The 25,923-nt window shown below is 38.3% G+C and overlaps 1 protein-coding gene across 1 annotated transcript in view; it reads left to right on the forward strand.

The window, feature by feature from the left end:
* Nucleotides 1–25,923, forward strand: part of Tafa1 (TAFA chemokine like family member 1) — a 476,602-nt gene that overhangs the window by 354,093 nt on the left and 96,586 nt on the right. The window contains exon 3 of the mRNA XM_042680179.1: nt 16,162–16,302. Coding sequence (XP_042536113.1) covers nt 16,162–16,302 — 141 coding nt within the window. The remainder of the gene's footprint in view (nt 1–16,161; nt 16,303–25,923) is intronic.

Genomic DNA, 25,923 nt, shown 5'->3' on the forward strand with positions numbered 1-25,923 from the left:
TGGGAAGGTAGCTCAGTGGCAGAGTGCTTGCCTTGCATGCATGAGGCCCTGGATGCGATTCCTCATCACCACATAAGCAGGAAAAGCTGGAAGTGGCACACTGTGGCTCAAACACTAGAGTGCTAGTTTGAGCTGAAGAGCTGAGGGACAGCCGCCAGGCCCAGAGTTCAGGACCCATGACCAAAAAAAAAAAAAAAGTGAAGCCATGTAATCCAACTTACATTATTTTTACAGTATCTATTAACATTCTTCCAATTACATTTGTGCCAATGTCTACATATGTTTGCCCGCTTTGGATAATATCCTCCATAAGCAGCTTTAATAATCTGGAGAAAGTAATGATTGCTGTATTTTTTAGATCTCTCCTCCTTAGAAATGAAGTTTTTTGTTCATTCTTTATTTTAGAGTCATATATAATAGGAGATAGAGTGTTTGATACATTTTGAAATTTTTAAAATTGAAGTATAATACATATGAGCAAAGCAGTCAATCCATGAGAATTGTTCAGTGCATTTTTGTTTACTCATTTTATTTACTCATTTCTGACATGACTAGGTACAACATTGCCAACAAGAGAGAAGCATTGCTCATGAAGCCTCCCAGACATCACCTCTTCTTCCACAAGAAGACTCTGATTCTAATTTCTAATTATGGCTCCTTCTCTTTTTCACAAATCCTTTATTAAGCTGGATTTACACTCTATGTTCTCTGTGGTGTTTGGATTCTTTCAGTGTCTTTGTTTCATATAGTAGATGTTTTTTTTCCCATTGCTATGCATTATTTGAAAGACACCACAGTTTTGTTCTACTATTGAAGAACATCTCAGTTCCTCACAGTTTGGGATTCGACTGCATAAAGCTTTTGTGGACCTTTCTCTATGCTTCTTGGACAATTATACTCTTCACCTCTAGGAGAGAGATAACAATTTTCCACAGAGGTTGAAACAATTTTATTAAAATAATTTGGTCATTTTACCTGCTAAGCTCTTTTAAGACTGTATTAGTTTCCTTTGACCAAACAGAAAATTTTCACATGGATTTTAAGCTTGATTATGAAATTATACTAAACTCTATATTTTGCCATTCCCTTAATCTCATTCTTAATGATGCCTCCTCCAATTTGGACCTTAACACTTTTATATCCAACCATCCTGAGTTTACTTGCCATTTGATGTAGGACAAGTCTTTCTTACTTACCATGAAAAACTTAAGTCAATCTATGGAGGACAAAAAGAGAAAGGCATTCTTTTCTGTAGAGTCCTCTCATGGAGACCTTGCATTTGTACACACAGTATCTAGGGCCAAGATTCCTCTAAATGTTTGTCATGCATTATTGATGGCACTGGAAGTTTAGTATGAGTCAACTGGTCTTCCTCCGAAGCTCCAAATCCCATGATGACCCCCATTAACCTAAATATCATTTGCTGGGAAGAATAAAACTTTCACCTTAGATTGAAGTGCAAGTACTTTGCAGCCAGCTTTCCCTTAATGTTATCATTATAGTCATTACCTTGCATGGATATTTCATCAGGGAACTCAGAGCTTCAGTTATCACTCATGAGATGCTTGCTGACAAACTGGCAACTGAGCAAGGAAGAGTGGTCATGTGTTTGTGGGCACTTCACTGCAGGGCCAGGCCATTCATTCTATAATTGTGACTAATCTGTAGATCTAAATTGAATATTTCTGTAATGCATTCATCTAGACGAGGTGGCAAAATTTCTCTGTCATTTATTCTAACCGACTTAATGTCTAAATTGTTCTATTTCTCTCCATGGATATTACATTGCTCTGATGACAGTTAATCAATATTTGGGGCCATGAAAATGTTAAGGTCTAATTTACATCACTTTACTGTTGAGCTAGTTTCTTCATGGTGGTCAATACAACTACAATATTGAAGTCATATGGACAATGAAGTTCATGTTTCAGAGCAGTTCATATTTCTTATGCCATTGATTCTTCCAATTGTGTTATGAGGTTGTTTTTATAACCTCATTTCCCAAAGCTCTGAGAATTGAAGACATTTTTCTATGCTACATGACTTGCAAGATATAGAGTTGGGCTTTCTACCAACTTACAAGATATAGAATTGGGTTTGGCAGATTACAGATTTTATGGAGCTTCACTATAGCGTTTGTCAATCTATTATGGCTCTGAAATATGGGATTCCTTGATAACAATGAGGCTCTCTATCCAGTTGACTATAAGTTGATTCAGCCGACTATTCAGCTATCAATTGCTAGCAATCAAAGTGGCGAGCTTTTAGGACCTTCCCTGCATTAGAAGTCTCAAGAAATCAGTATCTAATTGATTCTCATTCCCAATCTTTCTCAGTTCATTTAGACATTTTCAACTATTCTTCCAGACCCAGAGGCAAACACCCATGACAATATCTCAGTCATTTTGTAATAAGAGCTAGAATAACAATAAAAGGAACCTAAATGACTCACCAGTTTGAGACTTACTATGTCCCAAGCAGATTCATATTTGTTTTAATTCAGTCTTCATAACTGCTTAATGACCTGAGTAAATAAAATAAAAAAGAGAAGAATATGCTGGTATGCCAAATCCCAAACTTCAGATATTGAATATGGCACCTAAAAGGGGTCATAAAGGCTGAATGCTCCCAGTTACTCCTCAATTCACTGGGAGTCAACTCAGGCTCATACTGGCCCATTCATTGAGAATGAAGAAAAGCTGTGCTGTTTGACCAAACCCAGGTCACAGCCCTACCTCTTTGAGTACTTGTTGACTCATACTGCGTGGACTGGAAATGAGGACTGTCACTTCCCATATGTAGTTCTCAAAAGAGATAATAAATACGGAAATATAAGAACAGTGGATTTAAAATGCAGTCATCAGTTTCTGTTTTACAGACTAACAAATTAAGAATACTTATTGTATTATCACTTACCAGTTATAAAACATGACTCACAATCCAGCCAAGGTTCTTAAGAATAGACATCATAGAATAGAGATCATAGAACATACCATGAAACTAAACCTATACAAATAAGATTCCCCAAGGAGCTTAGTAGTGTCCCTGCTCCATCCCTGACAATGAATAGGAGGCTCTCAATTCCTAGCAGTTTTCATACTGTAAAGAGGGCAGAGTTATATCTAATCTGAGTAAAGTAGAAATCATAGTTTTCCTTCTTGAACAGATTCCTGAAGAGCAAAATCTATGTTTTCACAGTAATACAGATCACATAAATACCATTGGTTCTTGGAAGAAATCATGGCTAATTAAATTCCAGTATCAAATTTGAATTAGTCTAATTCATCCCTAACTAAACATGAGGGGGAAACTCCATGTAGGAAAGCAAGGATAGACAGACAGGGATTTGCTTTGGTACTATATTAGCTATCTATTGCTATATCCAAAGTTACCACAAACATAGTAATTTAAAATAATAACACTTTTCTCATCTTCCACAACCTTAGGGATAGTATGGGGATGACTCTTAAAAGGTCTCTGCCTAGGGCTGGGAAGGTGGCTCAGTGGTAGAGCGCTTGCCTTGCATGCTCGAGGCCCTGGGTTCAATTCCTCAGCACCACATAAGCAAAAAAGAAAAAAGCCGGAAGTGGTGCTGAGGCTCAAGTGCTAGCCTTGAGCTGAAGAGCTGAGGGACAGCGCCCAGGCCCAGAGTTCAGGCCCCACCAAGTTGCTATCCAGGAATAAGCATGGGCTGTGGTTTCATCAGATAGATACCCAACAGGGGAAATAACTCATTCAATTCACTTTCAGTGTTGTGAGTTGGTTGTTAACATCCTCTTTTTAACTGAATAATTACTACCACTGTTTTCTGCCAGTTTCTGACCAGGGGCTATTCAAGCTTTTAATGGCTACCTTTGATTCCTTTTCACAGACAAATTTCTATAAAGTGTTAGAGCATACTTTTCTAATGCAAATGATGGAGATTCAATCTAGTACATTCTAGAAAGATGATTTTTATGTATTATCAAAGGCAAGGCATTATATTATCTTTTCCCTATAATCTACTCATGAAAGTAACAACTCATCATTGTTGTCCTAAAGAGGCGGAGGGTAGGGCAGGGGAAGACATTACCGGCTAAAGCTCAACATGCACCTCAGATATGGCTGTAGCATGGTACCCTACTGCTCACTATTTCCCTCTGACTACAGTAAGTCTCTTCAACTTATTTGTAGGTTTCCTGTCATGGTGCCTAGATAAGAACAAGTTTCAGGCATATCATTGCATTAGTAACACAGAAACTTGCTCTACTTTTCCAAGAAGTGTCAGGTACCAGATCTCTTAATGAGTACTTGGTCACCAGACATGGCTTGAGCTGCACAGCCAGGCTTGAGTCTGACATTACTGGGTTAAAACCAGTACCCCTCAGAGTGCAGAAGCCAGGAAAGGGGATGAAAAGTCAAAATATAATCATATGTGAAAATATATACAGAACCATATGTGTACATGGTCAAACTAAGTAATGTACGTTATATGCAGGGCATGTTTCCATGATGTAACCGCTTTGAACAATTAACAGACGATGCAATAATTAACACGAAGCAGAGGCATGTCTTGTGTGAGGAGGATGGTGTTTTAGGGGATAGATAAAGGCAGATGAATGGAGATGGGAATGAATGGAGGGTGAATATACTCAGTATTTGGGAATGGAACCAGGAAACTTGAAGGTACAGGTGGGGTTGAGACAGAGCAGAGGATGGGAGAATGATGGAAGGGATGACACTTAAAAGGTGCATTATACACATAAGCTGACATGTTGAATCAAAGCCCCCTCTGTACAACCATTGAAAGATACCAGTGGCTTCCTTAGGAAAACCAATACATAGTAACCTATTAAAGTGAGACTGCGAGGTAGTGCTGTGGCTCAATGCGGCAGAGTGCCAGCCTTGAATGAAAAAGCTCAAGGCCCCGAGTTCAAGTCCCACAACCTACCAAAATAAATACATTAAATATAATAAAATAAAGTGAGACTGTCTGCTAGGAAGGCAGAAGAGAGGTCTAATACAGCATAGAAATCATTAATGACATGGATGACAACAGTGATAATAAGAATAACCACTTGAAGAACATTTCTTACTATATATATTTCTTCATACACACTCATTCCACATTCTTAGCCTATTGAAATTTAACCAGCTTTCTTTGCAATAGCTGCTCAGCCCAGGAGGCAATACTAGCTCAGCAGTCTGGAATTAGTGAACAACACATTACAAGCAAGCAGGGATTCTACAACAATGATTGTTCCTCCTCTCGCCCTGTAGTCAGCCTGAATGTCTCAGGCTGGTGTGCTCATGCAAACATGTCTTTGTTACTGCTGACCTGCTGCACACAGGTCCATAGGTCCATTAAGGGAAGCTCATTTCAAACACAGATAGGCCTTGGTAGCTTAGCTTCTGCCTGGTGGCTAGACAAAGTGAATTCAGATGGCCATAGACTGCTGATCACATCCAGGTAGCCAGGGAGGAAATGAAACCTTGTTTTTCATCTTGATAAACAATCTCTTTCAGTGCCTCCAGATACGTTATGCAACACAGTAGCGTCAAATACCATTACATTGTCATCACTATCAAAAAAGGGAAGCCGTTAAGTTTTTCCTACCTGAGTCATGGTTAATGACTTCTACAATGTGTAGCACAAATCAGTGTCTGTTTGCCTTCTGCTTTCTTGAATGTGTCTTTTTTCCTGATCTCTCTGGATACGGTGTGAAGAGCCATCTCACAGTATAAATAAATATTTACTTTTATTATAGTCTCTCAGCCAAGCCCATAAAATACCATGATGACAAGGACTAGACTCCTGGCTTAAAAGAGGTATGTGTGATGAGAAAAAAAGGCAGGATTGTTCCAGTTCATCCTGAAAGGCAAAGATTTGAAAGACTCTTTTTCACTGTATGAAAGCTTGCCAGTGTCTCTTCTAGATCATTTTCATTTGAACATATTTGCAGGAGTAACGAATGTACTTTTGAGGATGTAAAGAATGTTTTCCTTTTAATTTTCATCATCTTAATATTAGACAGATCAGTCTGTGTTGAGGTCCAACAACAAACAAGTCCCAAATCTCACTAATGTAGAATGATCAAGGCTAAGGCTGTTTCTGGGGTCTTATGGGGCTGTGATTCAGAGTGGAGCTGTGTTTTTAGAGGAGTGGCCATCATCTGGACCAAGAACTGGCAGACCCTAGCCAGGACCACCGTCTCCCTGTTTTGTGCTTTTCAAGTAGCTGAGATGACACATGCAGATGAAGGCCACCACAACCAGACTTTTTATTGGTTGAGATGAGGTCTCAGGAACTTTCTGTCCCACGTAGACTTGAACTATGATCCTCCCATTCTCTGGCTTCTCAGTAACTAGAGGTATTTGCATAAGTCCTTGTACTCAGAAATAAAAATGATTTCTGCAGTTGAATGTCAACCTATCAATATATAAACCATTGTTTTGCTTTAAAAAATAAAATAAAAAGTCTTGGAGCCAATGGCTCATGTCTGTAATCTTAGCTAATCAGGAGGCTGTGATCTGCGGATGGCATTTTGAAGCCAACCAGGGCAGGAAAGTCCATGAGACTCTTATATCCAATTAACCACCAAAAAATACTGGAAACAGAGCTGTAGCTCAAGTGCCAGCCTTGAGCACAAAAGCTAGGGACAGTACTCAGGTCCTGTGTTCAAAATGCCAATACCAGCAAAAATATATAAAAATAAAATAAAGGAAGCATTTACTGTGAGAGTTGAATAGGTGGTGGTACTACTGTCTCATATCAAGCGTATACTAAGTCTACATAAATTAGTTATTAACCTGGCATGAGTGTGGAAATATGGCTCCCATATTAGTGAAAAGAAGGGAAAATGACAGTAATGTTTTCTGCCAAGAATCCTTATCTCCTCAAAGATGATAATTCATCTGATAACTTTAGTGAACATCAGAATTTTGGTGCCTTTTGAACAAGCATTCTTATAGCTGACTGGCCTGTACTTACTAAATTTTCATACAAGTTAGTTCTCCAAATAACCCTACACAGTCGATGCTATCATCCAAACCTGAAGTATGGAATAAGAAATGATATGAAACACCAAATCCAGGTCTTGAATCTTAGCAGCCAGCTTCTGAAATCATTGTTCTCACTCATTACAATTCACTTTCTCAGCCATAGCTGTTTTGTCCAGAATGTACCCCCTTTTCTTACTTTTGTCTGCTTTGTACATACTCCAGGGGCCTGAGACAGAGAGGATGGTAATTTGTTTAATCACAAACATAAACAAATCAAGCAGCCATTTTGCCCTGCTCCACCAAAACATGTTTAAAGATCCATTAGTGTCTCTCTTGTCAATGATTTACAGACAAAGACACTTGGAGCTTCCTTCCAGCCCGTTGGGTCAATAAAGCATTTTTAACACAGTCTTAAATATGCATTTCTGACATCCGCTACAATAGATTCCAAGAGAGCTATTTTTAAAGCCTTGATCAAGAAGTCCTGTAAAAGCCAATCTAAAAAGCACTACTTTTTCTTACATATTACGGCTTTTAAAGAAAGGAGCAATTTGCAATGAAGCGAAAATGCAAAACTCCAAATGATCATGTCAGTCTTAATATTCTTTAATCCTCATTTTATTCATTTTCTCCTAATGTTGCCTTTGCAAACACAAATCCCTGTTTGACTCTTAATAAGGAATGCTGTTTCCTTAAAGGATCTCAAGTGCTCTTTTATTTTAAAATTATTTCAATTAGAATATAAAGCTTTTCTTTAGTACTCTTGGACTCCACCTGCAACCAGTATTCCAAGTTGTTTTCTCTAGCAGGCATATTAGAAGGGCATTTTTTTTGTATGTTATATTTATCATTCAGCTTCATCCTCAAAAAAGACAACATGGCAAATATTTAGTTAAAATTTTCCAGAATTTATGTCCTATCCTCTTTCTTTACCTTCTCTCTTTCCTTTACTTTAATTATCTTTAAGTAGTTGTACAAAGGAGTTGTCATTTAACAAAGCAGTTTATAAAAATAATGCATTTTAATCATTATCACCCCTTTCAACATTCTTACCCATTTCTCCCCTCCATACCCCTTTCCTCACTCTTCTTAATCTTACAGACTATCCATTGAATTCTTGGCTGCATTTTCTTCCTCTTCTCCTCTTCATTTGCCTACCACTTTCCCCTTGACCCCCCTGTACCCTTTTCAAGTACCCCCTTCCTGGTACACATTTTGTTGAACTTTGACTTTGCCTCTTTAAGGAAATAAACTATTTGAGTTCTTCCTTGAATCTACCATATTTCAGTTAATACATTTGTATACACTTACGTATCACACAACGTATTTACTTACAAGTTTGTAAGCTAAATCTCGCTTCCACATATAAGGGAAAGCATTCATCCTTTGTCTCTCTGGGGCTGACTTATTTCACTGCACACAGTTTTCACCAGGGCTTTCCAGTTCTTTGCAAATGGTACAAGATCATTCTTTCTAATGGATGAGTAAAATTCCATTGTGTGTATATGCCACATTTGCTTGATCGATTCCCTTTTCTTTTCCTTTTCTGTTCACATTCCCTTCCTGCCTCTTTCCCTTCCTCCCTCTTTCCTGAGTCATGTTATCTTTCCATCATGTAGTGAATATGTGCTCCCCGCTAGTATGCCAGGCACTAGCGACTAAAAAGTGAACATGATATGGCCTTGGCCAACACGGAGTGTCCAACAGTGGATAAGTGATAAACCAATACTTCCAATTAGGATTCATGCTGCAAAAGAGAAGTTAGGCAGGTTAAGAGAATATGAAATGGGTCCAAAAGTTAGTTCCCAAGGAAGAAGTACATGTAACAAGTATTTACAAACCAAAGAATTACCAGAGGCCAAGCTTACGCTGCAGATAGACTGGTTAAATAGAAAAATTGCTCTCTTTACTCTGTAAAGCAATAGTGAGCATGTAAGAAAATCAATATTACTGTATGTACAGGGTCATGTAGGAGAAAATACCTTGCCTAATGGTTCAGAATAACTGTTCAAAGACCGTAATTATGAATACAGGACGTACATTCACACGCGTACTATAGATGTTACCTTATGCACTCTATTGTTTTTCTTTAAAGTCAGTTACCCCTGAATTAAGTGTACATTCTCCAGTCTCATATTGTCCTCTTTCCCAAGAAACCCGAGTTGCTTAGTTTTTCTTCACCTTGGATGCAAACTTCTCAACACCAAAATGTACACTAAGCATCTAATACTCTGATAGTTGTAAAGGAATAGATAACAGCAACTTCTCATAGTTGCCCATTCCAAATGAGTAGCCCTGTTTGTATGTAGCTCAAAATGGGCCTGGCTGTTGGCAAAGCCATTTCTATCAAATGTCCAGTCTAGGATTAAACATTGGTTTATGCCTACCAGTCCTCCCTAACTTTCCCTTTCCATCAGCACACATAACTGTCATCAGGGGAGGGCAGGATCCTTCAAAAAAAACAGTATCCTTAGCAATCCATCGCCCTTGGGTTTTCTCACTTGTACATGGCAAGATAGTGATGGATTGAGCTAGAGAAGAAGGACCACCGTAGTGTTGCTGTGGCTCATGTGGTACAGTGATGCTCGCCTTGAGCTGAAGAGAAAGGACCATCGCTAGGACATTGTTGGGCTTGGCATTTTTAACTTTCCTAGGACAGAGAGAGTATTGAGGCTGCCAGAAATAATCTTGAAATGCTGTCTACTCCCATTCTCCCACCTCCTGCTTGGTCATTAGAAACATTCTTTGTCTGTTAAAAATAGATTTGATCATGGACCCAGAGCTGTGACGAACCCAAGAGAAGGAGCAGAAAGGGAAGTAGAGTGATGTCCTGTGGTGCTCTCTTCCTCACAGAGGAAGGAGGCTCTTCTGTAAATCTGTGACAGAGGCAGGACTAGGACTTTGATGTGTTTTGGACACATCTCTCTTTTTCAGACTGACCTATGTTGGGCCAATAATTGCTACATTTATGTCTTAATTGGAAAGAACAATGGGACCCTTTCTAGAACCAGATTTAGGGATTAAAATTAATTTCTTGCAGATACTTTATCTTACATGTATTCTCTACAGAGTGATGAAAGGAACGATAATCTGGAAAATCAGAATTGCACAGATAACATTCCCTCTCATTTTGCTTTGCACCACCTCCACTGCCCTTAGTTAATAGATGATGTCATCCGTCTTGTTTTCTGGATGTTCAGATGCTGGGTAGAACCCAGAAATGGCCATTTTCCAGACAATCTATACATAAAAAGAGAAGCTCAATTTTCTGAGCACTTAGATGCTGCTGCTTTGAGAGGTCCTAGATCAACTTCGAATCATTTTGACTTAGACCAAGATAAAATGGAGGAATGGATTGGCATTGGTGCCAAAGGAAAAGTCTGAAATGACCAACGTTATCCTTAGCATTTTGAAATATCTTAGCATTTAGATTGGAAGGGACAATTTGGTAAGTAATTCTTAAAATAAATAGACTTAAAGGGATAGATATCCTGTTTCCAGAAAGGATTGTGACAAGCCTATTTTTCCTTTTTATAGGAGCAAATTTTGATTCCTGTATCCATGTAGCCAAGCAGCCAGTTGATGATGACAATAGGTAAATAGGACTTCACAATCAGTCCTAGAAGGTCTTGAGAAATCTTTCTCTCTCTCTGGCTAAAATAGAAATGCTGGATTTTATTTCCTTTGAATCTGATTAGCTTCTCACTATATTATGAAAGGACCAAAGTAGAGATGATTCCTGAGATAGCCAAGAAAAAAATACAGAAATGATTAGGGAGCTGTATTTTTGCAGGTTTTCAACACTCTGCTATGTCAATGACCTTTATCCCTCTCAGACACTTTCCATATACACACATGCATCTATCTGACCCTTTGTCCATCCCATAATTTTCATTTTAACACTAGCTTCAGAGAACTGAAAATCAGATAAGTCCAGTGTTTATTTTTTCCTTTGCAGAGAAATGTCTTTGAGCAGTAGATTATTCTACTTAACATTAAAAATAAATATCGAGAGTAGCAGTTTCCTTTCCTTTCCTTTGCTGAAGGCAAGGGCCAACACATAATTCATAAGACCTCCCTCCATAGTGTGCTATCTGAGAACCAGGATCTGTACATATTAAGCAGTGTTCTTCTATAGATTCAATGTAGGGTCCCAGGGTTCCATAATCAAAAAAGATTGAAACATTACATTGTTTTCTTAAAAACTGTTTTCATTAAGTAGTTGTATAGCAGAGTTGTCATTCAACAAAGCAGGTTATGAATAAAATGCATCTTGATCAATGTCACTCCTTCATCATCCCCCCACCCTTCACAACCCTATTTCTTCTCTCAGTTTTCTTAATTTTGTAGGATACGCGTTGAATTTTATGACTGTATTCTTTCCCGCCTTCTCCTTGTTAGTGGTAGCTAGGTCACTGACAAATGTAAACTCTGGAACTCATGAGATGTAGGTATAGCAAGCCCATCAGATCTTATAAATGCTGGCCCTATGGAGCTCCACCAAGTTCGCTGAGGCCCAATTCTGGGATGTGCACCAAGCAGTAGGTATAATTGAAGCCATAGTTCAACTTGTCAAAACCAGATGTGCCTGTTATTTAAAGCAATACCTCCCTGGCTTCTTGAGTATAAGCCAATCACCCGTGAATCTGTGGAAGATATGGCTTGGGGTCATTGACTTTATCTACATAGTTTTAGTGGAAAATGGAACACTTGTCAATTTCCAGTTACTAAGCTCTCTTCCTGTCTAGAAAATAGTAACTTATTCTCCATGGTAGGATGAGGCATAAAACTATATATAATAATTGGAGTATCTTCATTGCTCTTGCTAAATAAAACACAGGTGGTGTCAACTGCCTCTTCTGTAATATGTCCATAATTAGGACCTTGTTTGGGCCTTTGTTAGTATGAAATGAGTTCATGAATAGTATATCTACTGTGGTAACCAGAGCATGAGAGAGAAATGTAATAAATGATTACTTTCTTTCATTTTAAGGTTAGCAGTCTTAGTATATGACTGAGTCAGCTTTTCAAAGCTGTGCATCCTTGCTAGAACACGTGAATGCTAGTAGTCTTACCTTGATCTTTAAATTCTTCAGAAGAAGTGGGTATTAAAAGTACTTCTTTAACCCTGGCAATAAGCCAGACATTGTTTAATACATAAAGCAGTAGGAATCCTTGTCTTCCAGAAGTTTCCATTCCGACAGCCAACATGTAGACAATTAGTCTAATAAACAACTAAATCACACACAATATTTGAAAGTTAGGAGTTGTTTGTGAGGAGAGAGATAGCAGACCTAGATTAAAATAAGAGTACGCGTGAGTGTCAGCTATTGTAATTGTAACTATAAAACATAATATAGAATTATAATTTATAGAGTGGTAAATACTGTCATTGGCAAGTGAGTGACTTGAAGCAAGATGAAGTAGATGTAAGTCAGTAACAAGTCACTGGGGTAGCATTCCAGGTGATGCAAACACTCTCAGGAGCATTGTGCCTGGCATGTTGAAGCAATATTCAGCAAGGTGACTAGTGTCTCTGAAGCAAACAGAAGAGAATGCCAATGAGGTCATACAAAGTGGGGGCGGGGGAAGGGACATCTTAGACACTTACATTTGATAACCATCCTGAGAAACACTGGGTGCATAATCTAACTGGTCTGTGTTTGTATCGACTGTATTGGCTGTAAGTCACAGGGGATTCAAATTCCATCCTGGGAGAGCTTTCACCAGTCTGTGCAGTTTGCAACCATAAGTGTAACTCCTGATCTATATTAAAGCCAAGTGGTGACTTTAAAATTAGCAGCGTTTTCATGAAGTGTAGAACTAGCTATTACTGATCTGACTGAAGGTAGTTGTCAGTGACAATTATGAGCTAAAGTAACATGATTATAGGTGTCTGGGTTAGAGTGTAATGTGCCATCAGCCCTGTTCCATTAACTCTAATCCTAGGGTTGTATGTGTGGAGCTAAGGGAGGTGTTCTCCCAGGATCCAAGTGTAAGCCTTCTTATTTCCTGCTCAGTATTTTGCAATAGCCATTAGTTTCTTACTCTTTGCTGTACTGCACTTCTTCAACCCCTCCTGCACACAGCTGCCAGGGTGTGCCCTAGAGAGAAAGTTCACAGCAATTCACACCAGTCTATGGCTCCAAAATCTCCTTGGTGGCCCCATTGCAATAGTGAAGCCTGTTCCAATATAACCCTGTCTTACCTGTACAAAAAACCGCAGTTCCACCAACTAGAGTGTACTTTTTAATGACCTGACCAGCTCTGTAGGGAAAAGGCATATGTCCAGAAAGAGCCAGGAAATATCTAAAACAATCCTAAAACATCTTGAAGAACCAGAAAGTCAAGAAGTACTCAGAATGAAAGCCAAACAAAAGCAAATCCAGAATGATCAAAGAGCAGTGAAAAGACGCAAATACCTGAGAGAAGAACTCTGAATAGCCACAGCTGGGACATTTTTGAGCATCTCTGAAATGGAGTATTGGATAAATATCTACAGATTAAATAAATACCCATGTGTCCATACTGATATAAAAATAAGTAAATAAACATGGGGAGGGATACAAATCTCTTGTGCTGAAGAATTCTAAAAAGAAATGTTATAGATACTATCAGAGCAAGGAGGTGGAGTGTAACTCCATTGTCTTAATGTGTGGGCTGTGCATAGTGACAGAGTAGAATCTGGAGAGGAGGAGGAAACATCTTACAGTAAAGCCATCTGAGCAGCACTACTTCAGCCAAATGACCAAGTGCAACAACAGCGATAAGCCTTTAATGGGGTTTAATCACAATGGCATTTTTGCCACTGTAATCACTCTTAAACACACACACACACACACACCCCGCCTAATCATGAGAAGAGCCTCAGCTATATCCCAGTTAAAAGACATTCTAAATAAAAGAGGGAAACTAGCATTCCCATACATCATCAAGATTATCTAAAAGCAAGGAGGTTTGAGGAAAAGGTTTCAGCTAAGAGAAGCCCATAATATGTCATGATAAGGGAACCCGAACAGAAAAGGTGAAACTGAAGAAGGCTGAACACAGCCTAGGTGGGCATCGGTTCACAGTGACGTGTAAATACAGGCACAGTTGTGTCCGCTGTGCTGAGTTAAAGATGTTAGTTGTAAAAGAATAGAAAGGAAACAATGGAGTGTGGTATATGTGGGAACTCAACTACCCTCTTCAGAACATTTCTGAAAATATAAAATTATTCTAAAATAAGAAAAAAAAATTAAGTATACCAAAAAAAAACCCCTCAAGATTCTCACATTAGTGGAAAGATCTCCGCTTTGTTAGCATCTCTCGGTACCCATATTTCAAATCACAGCCTAAGATATCTTTGCAATTCATCAAAAAAGAGTAGTTCCCTTGGCCCCCACCTTTCCTCCTCTGCTCATAGAACTTGGTACTGACTTTTGTGGGTTAATCTTAGCTAATTAGCCTATTTTTTCTACCATCCCAGAGTTCTGGATATCTCTCTCCACTCTGTCTCTGTCTCTCTAAATTTCTCTCTGAGTGGTATATTGGAGTGAAGAAACTGGAGGGATAGAAGAGAGAATTTTCCATGAGAAATGTATTTGCAAAGTTGCTGAGGCAGAAAGAAGAGTAATACCAATTGTGTAATACCAGGAGCAGAGAAATACCAATTGTGGCTGGATATAGCGATCATAGAAGGCATCTATGTACTCTTTCATGTGTCTGGCTTCCGCCACAGTTAGTTCCCATCCCCCATCAGTGATGACATTTAAGAAATGTCTCAGGCTTGCATAATCACATCTCATTACCACTGCATTGAAATCCATTGTAGGGCATTCTGTTCTTAAGAACAGAACGAGGCTCTGCCTTATAATTTCTTTCCTTTTACCCTCCCTTCTTTCTTTTGTTCCCCAATATTTATATCTTCTATGTATACAGATTGCACACACATCCTTTACAGTTCATAGCACAGTAATGTGTGTATAATGGTTGTTTAACAAATGCTTGCTTTATTTCTGCCAACTGAATCCTAAATGCCAAGAATCACAAATGCCATGAGTCCATTCTAGTCAAATAGAAGCCTCTCTGTTTGAATTTATAACTTGCTGTTAGGAAAGTTAATGCCTGATTTCTGTATACTTGGGATATCTCTTGTACTGGTGGAGATCTGGCCTCACTCATTTTCTATGGATGGAGATGATTGACCTAAGCTGATGGCACACCTGTGTAATCCCAGCACATGGGAGGTTTAGGCAGGAGAATCAGAAATTCAAGACCAGCCTGGGCTAGTATCAAAATAACAACAACAAAAAGATAAAAGTGAATATTGGTCAACCTTTATACTTCCCCAGGAGCTCACCTACTTAGGATGTAGGAGAGGGTGACATACAATAGCTTGCCAAGAAATGTGGATGTGTGTGTGGTTGAACTGTGATAATTTAAATGAATTCTTACGCCTAGGCCTGTGATTTGGAGATCACTTAAGGGACTTAGCCATTTTCTCCAGCAAGTCTTTCTTTCCTTTCTGCATGCAATCAGAGGTTAGCGAATGACTCCTGACTGGAGTTTCAATTCAACCCTCTTGAGGATGGGCAGGTAGTGGGAGAGAGAACTGATTTCTGGAAAGTTTCCTGAAACCGTAAGTTCTATATTACTGGAGTGTTGGTTGGTTGTCATTAGTTGGTTGTCATAGAGCTCAGAGATTCTTCAATGCCAAGGTGTTATAAACATATACTGCATTTCGACCGAGAGAATGTTTGCTTAGTATTTTAGCTCCCAGCATGCACTGCTTTACTACTTCTCAATACATCCAGCCCAGAAATGTCATAGCTTAGAGATGTTAATTCCTTCTTCTGTTCATTCACTGGTGTTCTTTGCTACTTTGAATATAGCACTGCAATGCCAAGTTTCTCCAGGAATATACATAGTGGAAGAAATTATTTTTTAATTTAATTTTATTGTCAAAGTGATGTACAGAGGGGTTACAGTTACATACATCAGGTAATGAGTACATTTCTTGTGGAACATTGTTACCCCCTCCCTCCTTGTTCTCCTACTTTGTAAGTATACTTCAGAGGAACTATTTCAATCATTTTGGCCACTTTTCTCAAACTCAGCACACATATGGCCATAGTCCTAAATGGCTACTCCATTATTTCTAACTCTGTTCTTTCCATTCTTCTTCTTCTCTGTTGCCAGAAGGAGGTACCTGTGAAGTGATTGCAGCACACAGATGTTGTAACAAGAATCGCATAGAGGAGCGGTCACAAACAGTGAAGTGTTCCTGTCTCCCTGGGAAAGTGGCTGGGACAACAAGAAACCGACCTTCCTGTGTTGACGGTAACCAGCTGCTTTTATTCTTGTGCCTTGGTGTTCATCACAGTGTTCATGACACACATGTGTTTCCTTGTTTTAAGTTTGAATTTTCTGTGTCTCTGATTTCAATGCTTATCCCTCCCTAATTTATGATAAAATGAGGTTGGCATTGTGGTGGAATTAGGAGATAGGACCTGTGGGGGAAAGGATTGAACCCAGAGCTCTACCATCAGGTTGAAATTAGTGCCATGTAAAGGGTGATCTCAGCCCCCTCTTGCCTTTCTATCTTCCAACGTATGAGAATGCTTCATGAAAACTTTCACCAGGTAGTAGTGCTTTCTTCTTGCATTTCTTGGCCTCAGACTAAATTATCCACTCACAGGTGTTCTGTTATGGCAGTGCAGTATGAATTATGACATTTGGCTTTGAGGTTTTCAAAGAGCTCTGTGTTGATGTCAAGAAGATAATTAAAGGATTTTTTTGTTTTAGTTCAAGAAACTCGAGGAACCAGTTCATTTAGGAAATGATGTTTGATTATTGCTATATATAATGATAATGGTGATACTGATATAAATATGAAAACACTTATTGTTTCCTCAAAAGATGTTGCAAGTGCTTGCTATATGTCAGCTGTAACTAAGTTCTTTGAATATGCTTATGAGCAAATAGAACTGCTCCAAATTACCAGACAATCCTCATACATTTTTCCTCAAAGCCCTATAAAATATTACATTAGTTTTCTATTTCTATGCAACAAGTTATTTTCAAATTTCACAACTTAAAAGAACACACATTATCTCATGGTTTCTGAGCAACTAGAATTCAACTAAGCTGGAATGTTCTGGTTCAAAGTTTCTCATGTAGTAGCGGATAAGTAAAGGACAACTTTGAAGAAAGTGCAATTTCTGGGCGTGCCTGTGACCCTAACTACTTGAAAAGCAGGATCAGGAAGATCAAGGCCAGCCTAGGGAAAAAATTCTCAGGATTCCATTTCTGTTATTAACTGCCATCCTAGTTATTCAGGAAGCTGAGATCTGAATAATCACAGTTTTGTGCTAGCCTGAGGAATAACAAAAATGTTTTCAAGACCCTCCCATCCCCCCATCTCAACAGAAGCTAGGTATAATGGTATATGTCCATCATCCCAAGTATAAAGGAAATGTAAGTAGGAGGATATTGTCCAGGCTGGCCAATGCAGGAAGTGAGACCCTATCACCAAAATAACAAGAGATAAAAGGGCTGGGGGTGTTGCCCAAGTAGTAGAATGTCTCTGTGTCTTTGAATTCAAACCAGTGCCACAAAGTGAAAAGAGAGAAGAGAAAAGAAAAAGGAATGGAAATGAAAACAATATAAAGAAAATAAATGTTTAAAATGAAAAGAGGAAAGGAAAGGAAAGGAAGGAGAAAGAGAATGGAAAGGAGAAAGAAAACAGAGGAATCCAGGTCAACAGGAAACTCAGGCCCACTTCAAGGGATTCATAAATCCTTTAAGTAGCTTCGATCTCACTTTCCTGTGCTTGGGACACACTATTTCTGATCTGTTTGCATCATTCTCCTGTTTAAGCATGGGTTCCATCTTCATGGCTTTGCATTTTTATTTCCTTGTGAATTCCAGACCTGTGAGATTGGTATGTCCACAGGATCCTCCTGATCTCACTGACAAGAAAGCATAGCTTCAGAGCCTTCTAATTGATGCATGTCTCATGCTGTAAATACATATTGTGACAAGAGGAGGATGATTGGCCCCGTTTGGGTCACTATGTCAACCTGAGCCCAATCAACCACAGCAGAAGGACAAGCTCCCATTGAAGGTACAACTGCCCAGTCTGTATCATGGGAAAGTCAAGCTATTTCTAAAGGATGTGGTAAAGTCAGGCTTGGCTACAAGGTGAGATCAGGAATGCTCCACTGGGGCAGTTTCTCCCAGGAGTCTTTTAATAATATTTGGAGACATTTAGGGTCTATAGACATTTGTCAAAGTATAAGAGTAACACGGTTATCTGATGAGTAAAGCTCAGGGGTGTTACTGAGTATTTTACAGCACACAAGTTACCCCCTCTTCAATATGAACAAAGAATTGTCCAAACAAGTTGACAGGGCTGCTGAGCAGAGAAACATAGTATCGAATTTTCTTTTTTACATCTCAATCAACACCATGAGGGACCACTAATAGAGAGAGGCAGGCAAATAGACCAAAGAATCATTTCACTCTCTTGCTGGAAATTCTTGGCAGGCAAAGCCAGTAGGCACTGTATAACATCAAACCATAATGGTTTCTCATGTTCTTTGCCAAAGAAAACATTGACTTTGTTAACTATAAATCTCCATTTTGGTCCTAGTTCATTTTTATCTCTAATGACTTAGAAATAGAATTACCTCACTAGATGCTATGTTGAAAATGAATTATACAACTTGTGGCGGGAGAATGGGGAAAAGGGTACTGGGCGATTGAAGGAAGGGGTGACATTGTCCAAAAAGAAATGTATTCTTTACCTGACTTATATAACTGTAACCCCCTGTATATCACATTTAAAACAAAAAAGAGAAGAAAGAAAATAGAATTGCTGTTAGGTTCTGGATGCAAAACACATAGAGAAATTCACTGGCTCTTCTGGCAGAAAGAAAGTAACCTTTAGCCCTAATTTTCTTTTGAGAAATTGTTACATGCCAGTAATGTTTTAATCTGAGGACACATTTATTTAATCTTAGAAACTGGATCATTACTGTGGTTGGTTCAAACAAGAGGACTATAATCTCTGTCTTTCAAGAGAAAAAAATCCATAAGCTAAAGAATATTTTAAATGCTGATTATGTAGATTTTAAAATAACATTCCATTCTTCCAAAGTCCTTAAAGCTATTAGCATGTATAGGCACATTACTAGGCTGATTCTATGAACAACATTGCTTCAGTGGTCGAGATTTCTATGGGGAAAATAAACATGAACTAACAATGTAGTCTCTAAAATATTGGACGGAAAAGGTGCATGTGAGTAGAATCTCAGCTGTACTTGTTACTAACAAAGTGACTTTGGACAAGGCACATTTGCTTTCTAACCTAAATATCATCATCTGAAAAACAGGAGTACAAATAATTTATACTTTATAAAGCTTCAGTGCACAATAAGAAAAGCATGTATATAGACAAGCGAGACAGCTCACATTTGCATTTTTAGCTATTCAAGAGGGGCAGTGGAGATTAAGAAGAATGAAGTTCAAAGCCAGCCCAGGCAAAAAATTTGGAACACTTCATCTCAACTAATAACAAAAGTTTGGTATAATGGTATATGCCTACCATCCAAGCTATACAGGAAGCATAAGTACGAGTATCACAATCAAGGCTAACCTAGGCACAAAAGCAAGATCCTGTCTCAAAAAACATCATAGCAGTAAGGTAATGATGGCTCATGCCTTTTATCCTAACTATTCAGGGAGCTGAGATTATAATTATTATTACAGTGTTATAAATCAAAGCCAGCACAGACAGAAATTTCCCAATGACTATTTATTTCCAGGAGTGGAGGTGTGGCTCAAATGGTAGAGTAATAGGTTAAACAAGAAAGGCAAGTAAGAGTGTGAGGCCCTGAGTTCAAACCTCAGTACCCCACCTCAAAAAATTACCAAAGCCAAAACATCTTGGGGCATGGCTCAAGTAGGATAGTACCTGCCTAATAAATGTAAGGCAAACCCCAAGTTCAAACCCCAGTACCCCCCAAAAGACAAAAATGGAAAATCATCTATTATAATCAACATCATATATTATAATGTGCAATATCTACATCTTATCAAAGTCTCACTAAGTGATGGTATCTATTTCTCATTTTACTAATAAGTATGAACAATTCCTGGAAAGAAAAAGAGACAGAGAAAGAGAGAGAGGAAGAGAGATTGTTTTTATAAAGTTCTGCATCATATTAATGCAACTCTATGACCACCATCTTTTGTTCCTTCCAATCAGTTATCCTAGATAATAATAGTAAGTCATAGTCAGAAGTGCATACTCACTAAAAGAATGTTAGAAACTACCAAATCACCCACGATAGCATTGCCCAGATGATCACTGCTATGTATGATAACTTGTTAGCCTATCTTCTTCTAGTCTTAGCCCCCATTAAAGAATAATCTCACTTTGTAAGTATGGCATTGGACTAAACTTCTGTAGTACTGATATATTGGGGACTGAGTCCACTTAATATATGATATATGATAAACATTTCTCAAGTTGATGCATATTCTTCAAAAAAAATAGCTACTTAGGATTTTTGGAAATCAATGCACTGTAATTTACTTGATTGTCCTCTTTGTTTTGGCACATGTTAAATCTTTCTTGTGTCCCCTGGCTCATTTCCCTATGAATAGAAAGGCAACTGCTTCCCTGTGTATCAGCAGTTGATAATGTGTGTGTGTGTGTGTGTGTGTGTGTGTGTGTGTGTGTGTGTGTGTGTGTGTGTGTGTACACATACGTTACATTTGTCCTAAACATATTCTGTCTTAGATACTGCACCTTCCTTGGTAAGTGGTCCGATTATTGTTGCTCGCTTTTCTCCGAAATTGCAGGTCACTTGCCTTCTACTGTGTTAGGAGAAGTAAAAACAGCTGTGATTTTTAAAAAGAAGCACATACTGAATTAAGACTCAATATTGGAGAGCAGATTATTCAATGGGACTGAAATTTGGGGATAAAAGTGATGTGTTCAAAAGCCTAACCTATACTTACAGAACATTTTTAGTGCAAATTTCTTTTATAATGATGTTTCATTACCCCAAAACTAAAATATGCATTCTCTAACTTAAATTATGGGATAGCCACCAAATACTTAAAAGGTACACTCATACCAACACAAATACTTAAAAGGTACACTCATACCAACACCTCCCACACTTCTGAAGGAAACTGTTGTTATACTCTCTTACTTAAATCTACAATCCAAATAAGATTAGTACTGCACTCGATATCTTTGGTTAAGAGCAACGAACACTATAATGTAAAGTGTTTCAGTTATCCCCACTTCCTTCTTAGGACCTGAAAGAAAAATAAAATCAAGATTCATAAATACGAAGAGGAATTCAAACATTTAATGACAGAAAATTTCCAAGCAAATAACCTATGTCAGGGAAAAATGAACTTCTATAATGCCTATGAAATTAGGTTTTATTATTTTAATCTATCTATAATGGCCAAAAAAAGTATTCATTTCAAAGGTTAAAAAATAATGCAAAGCAATACCAATAATCTTTATAAAGGGAACATCAAGAAACAGGGGATTAACCATTGTTTATGGTGAATTTCTCATGTTGTTTTCTCTATTTAGAGTCTATTTTCATGTAATTAATATCATTTTGTTGTTGTCATTGTGTGTGTGTGAGACAGGATCTTTGTGTATCTTAATCAGGCCTTGAACTCGCCTCACCTGGCACAGTATCGTAGTGTTGGGACCACAGGCAACCATGCCCAGTTATATCTATTTTTAACTTGGATAAATATGTAGGGGGGAAAATTCCCCTATCTGAGTAGTGGAAGTCCTTAATGACTTGTGGACTTAAGCTTCCCTCTAATTAGTGAAATGTCCTCAGGTCTTCCTTCTCTTTTATTGTAAATGGTGACAGTTTAGGTGACACAGATGACTGCCAATTTGTACTTAATGTTCTTGTCTTCTTGTATGGGATCAGCAGTTGTAAGAAATGGGGTTAAAGACAAGCTTCCATTAGAGATCTTTTTTGAATTATAGAATTGAAAATGTCAGGTTTTCCTTTTTAAACTCTTAGTAACTACAATGAAAAGTCATCATAAGCTGTGTGCTGGTGACTCACGTCTGTAACCCTAGCTACTCAGGAAGCTGAGATCTGAGGATCGTGGTTTGAAACAGGGCAGGAAAGTCCATGAGAATTTTATTTCCAATTAACCACCTGAAAACTGGAAGTATAGCTGTGGCTCAAAGTGGTAGAGCAAAAATGCTCAGGGACAGCACCCAGACCTTGAATTCAAGTCCCATAGACACCAAAAAAAAGTTTTGTGAGAGATAAGTTTTGTGAGAGGAAAACAATCCATAAAATTACAGGATACTTTGCACTGGCTTATCTTATTACGTCTCCAAGATAAGAGAAAATAAGATAGATATGTTAAGACTCAAACCCAGGAGGACAGACAGAGAAGAACACATAAGAGAAGGAGACATACAAAGAGGAATGAGAGGAATTAAGGGTCACAGAGAAAGAGTGGTTAAAGGTAACTTAATGGACATTTACAAGGAAATTTGGAAGGAAATTTAATGATCTATTCATAAAATGTTTTGATTCATTTTTCTGAAGAACTATTTGTTTTCTATCTTCCAGTTTATGACAATTCAGAAAAGTAATATTATTTGATAAACTAGGACATTAATGTTTTCAAAATCATTTTGTATGAGAACCAGAACCAAAATCTCTGCAAAAGATTTTTTTTGGCAATTGATCAGCTTTCTATGGAATAATATGATGTTCATAAATTTCAATATTACAGTGAGTAGCCCCTTCCTCACCTTCCAGAGCATACTATATGAAAAGCTCTGAGAGGTTCTTCAGATCAGAAACTGAAATTATTCTCTTTTTCAAATGTTTTTGAGAGTGAACCTTTTTCTAAGCATACTCGTATGCATTGTGCAACATGATACAAACATTGGGCCCTGATGCTGTAACTAACTACATGCAGCATGATTTGTCTTTGGTTTTCATTCCTATGCCCATAGTTCAGTGTTTCTCCTGAGACTGGCTGACCAAATAGTATAGAAAGTTGCTCCCAGTAGTAATGTGATTAATAATATCTCATCAACATGTCAAATTTGACTAAAAATTGGAAATCACCCATAGAACCTTCCAGAACAAACACAGCATGAGAAACTTAAGTCCTTATTCTTATTTACAAATATTGAACATTTCAAGGATAAAGGAAAAGACCTGTTTTGGCCCTAGGTGCCATCCGTACACAATGAAGGGCACAGCAATGGATTGGTGTGGGAGATTGGGAATGCTTGTCACTGCAGCAGTCGGTGGTCCCTTCTCTTCCAGCTTTGAGAAAGTTGCTTTTTTTTTCACTCTTTTTTTAATATGTTTTTTATTATGAAAATACTGTGCAGAAGAGTTACAGTTACATGAGCAAGGTAATGAGTATATTTCTTATCCAGCATTGTTGTCTCCTCCTTTGTTTTTCCCCTTCCCATCTCTTCCCTCCCATCTCCACAACTATACTCACCCTTCCCCTGCCTAAATTGTAACGTTCATCCTCAAAGAAACAACTGCCCAATAAATAAGTGGGCTAAAGACTAAAAGAGAGACTTCTCTGAAGAGGATATAAGAATGGCCAATAGACACATGAAGAAACGTTCAACCTCTCTAAGCCATAAAAGAAATGCAAATCAAAACAACATTGAGATTCCACCTCACCCCAGTTAGAATGGCTATAATCAAGAATTCTAACAACAGATTCTGGAGGGAATGTGGCCAGAAGGGAACCCTACTGCCTTGCTGGTGGGAGTGTAAACTTGTTCAACCACTTTGGAAAGCAGTATGGAGGTTCCTCAAAGACTCCACATAGAGCTCCCCTATGACCCAGCAATCCCACTTTCTGGTATTTACCTAAATGATCACAAGACCACACTAAAGCTACCAGCACAACTATATTTATTGCAGCATTATTTACCATAGCTAAGATATGGAACCAACCCAGATGCCCCTCAGTTGATGAATGGATCAAGAAAATGTGGTATCTATACACAATGGAATTCTATGCCTCCATCAGAAAGAATGGCATTGCCCCATTTGTTAGGAAATGGAAAGTCTTGAAAAAAATTATATTAAGTGAAGTAAGCCAGGCCCAAAGAAACATAAGTCCCATAGTTTCTATTATTTTCAGTAACTAGTATATGTCTGGGACAAGTAGAAAAGGTCAAAAAGCTATGTACCTATGACCAGATAAGATGAAGTTAAGCAAAATGAACCCCAAGATAGAGACATAAGTGGTTTTTTCTTGCTTGCTATTGTTTCTAACATATTTATAAGGTACCATGTGATTGTTTTGTTGCTTTGTATGTCTCTCCCCCACGGTATAACCCCTGTTCTCCCTGTATTTGATGTAGGTCTAATTTGGGGAGAGGAAGGGGGAAAAGCAAAATGTTTAAATAGATCTTTTTCTTTGAAAGCTGACTTCTGCTTGGCTGATGAACAAAAATATTGATCTCATCCGGCTTCATCAGAAAAGAGATCTAGCATTTCCCCAAAAAGGATTCCACTGTTCTTATTAAAGAAGTCTTCCATGGTTTCATTAGTAAGATGACATTGTGGGCTGGGAAGGTGGCTCAGTGGTAGAGTGCTTGCCTTGCATGCATGAGGCCCTGGGTTCGATTCCTCAGCACCACATAAACAGAAAAAGCCTGAAGTGGAGCTGTGGCTCAAGTGGTAGAGCGCTAGCCTTGAGCTGAAGAGCTGAGGGGCAGCGCCCAGGCCCAGAGTTCAGGCCCCATGACCGACAAACAAAAAAAAAAGATAACATTGTAATTTAGCTATAGTTTTTTAATTATAGGTAAAATGCCCTTTTGAAACTGCATTTGGTCCCAGACTAGACACTTGCACCTGTCCAGGTATGTGAAAGATCTGTCTCCACTCAGAAGAGAGATAAAAGGAAGAAAGTAGAACTGACAGAGCCTTCTCATGACGAAGAAAACAGGAATTCACTTGTTAAATATTTATTTTTTTCTTAAGACTAAAATATCATGGTGATCTTCATCTTCATCGCCTCTCCTCCTTCTCCTCCTTCTTTCCCACCTTAGAACATCAGTTGCCAATTGGTATTGCACTGGCAAAAAAAAAAAAAAATCCTGCCCAACCCCTATTCCTTAGGCTAGCAAAATATTACACCAACTGACCTTGCTTTCCTTGGACAGAACTCTGTAGATTCCCAGAGGCCTCACTCCTCAAAATTACACGAATTTTTGGCATGCTGATATCACCAGCCTGATTCCCACAGTTTGTGGAAGGCATAACACTTGGCTCACATAGTCATTTTCTCTACATCCCACTGTCAGGTTAATAAGCAAATTATTACTGTTTTGCTTTCTGGCCTTTTACCCATGGTCTTCCTGCATCAGGCTCCTGATTACTACAATTATAGGGGTGTACCACAATGCCTAGCTATTAAACCAGTTTTTTAATTTAATTTTTAGTACAAAAGTAAAGTAGATAGAAATATGCATATACATCCTATAGTGGAGGCATATATCATCATAATCCACTCCAAGTATATGGTTACTTTTCAATGAAAAATTTTAAAGGAATATACATATACCAAATCAACAACAAAGCAAGCAAAAGATCACGCTCTCATTCTCTTTTCCTTCCCCACCAACCTTCTCACATCTTAATTACCCAAAGTACCATTGCTGGTGGGGTTTTATGCATCCTTATAGGAAAATAAATGAGGCACACATAGGCCTCATTTGCACATGCAAAACTTTATCAAAGTGGTGAGTTTGTAGGGTTCAGCATAGGAAAGCGCCTTAAGTAAGTTTTCCATGACAGAAATAAAAGTGACTGGCAAATGTTTTTTAAATGCTCACCATCACTCATTTGAAGAAATGTAAATTAAACGTAACACTGAAATAGAATATTGCATCCATCA

This window comes from Dipodomys spectabilis, unplaced genomic scaffold (genome assembly GCF_019054845.1).
Source record: "Dipodomys spectabilis isolate Male_0828 unplaced genomic scaffold, ASM1905484v1 ptg000054l, whole genome shotgun sequence".
In the NCBI taxonomy this organism is placed as follows: Eukaryota; Metazoa; Chordata; class Mammalia; order Rodentia; family Heteromyidae; genus Dipodomys; species Dipodomys spectabilis.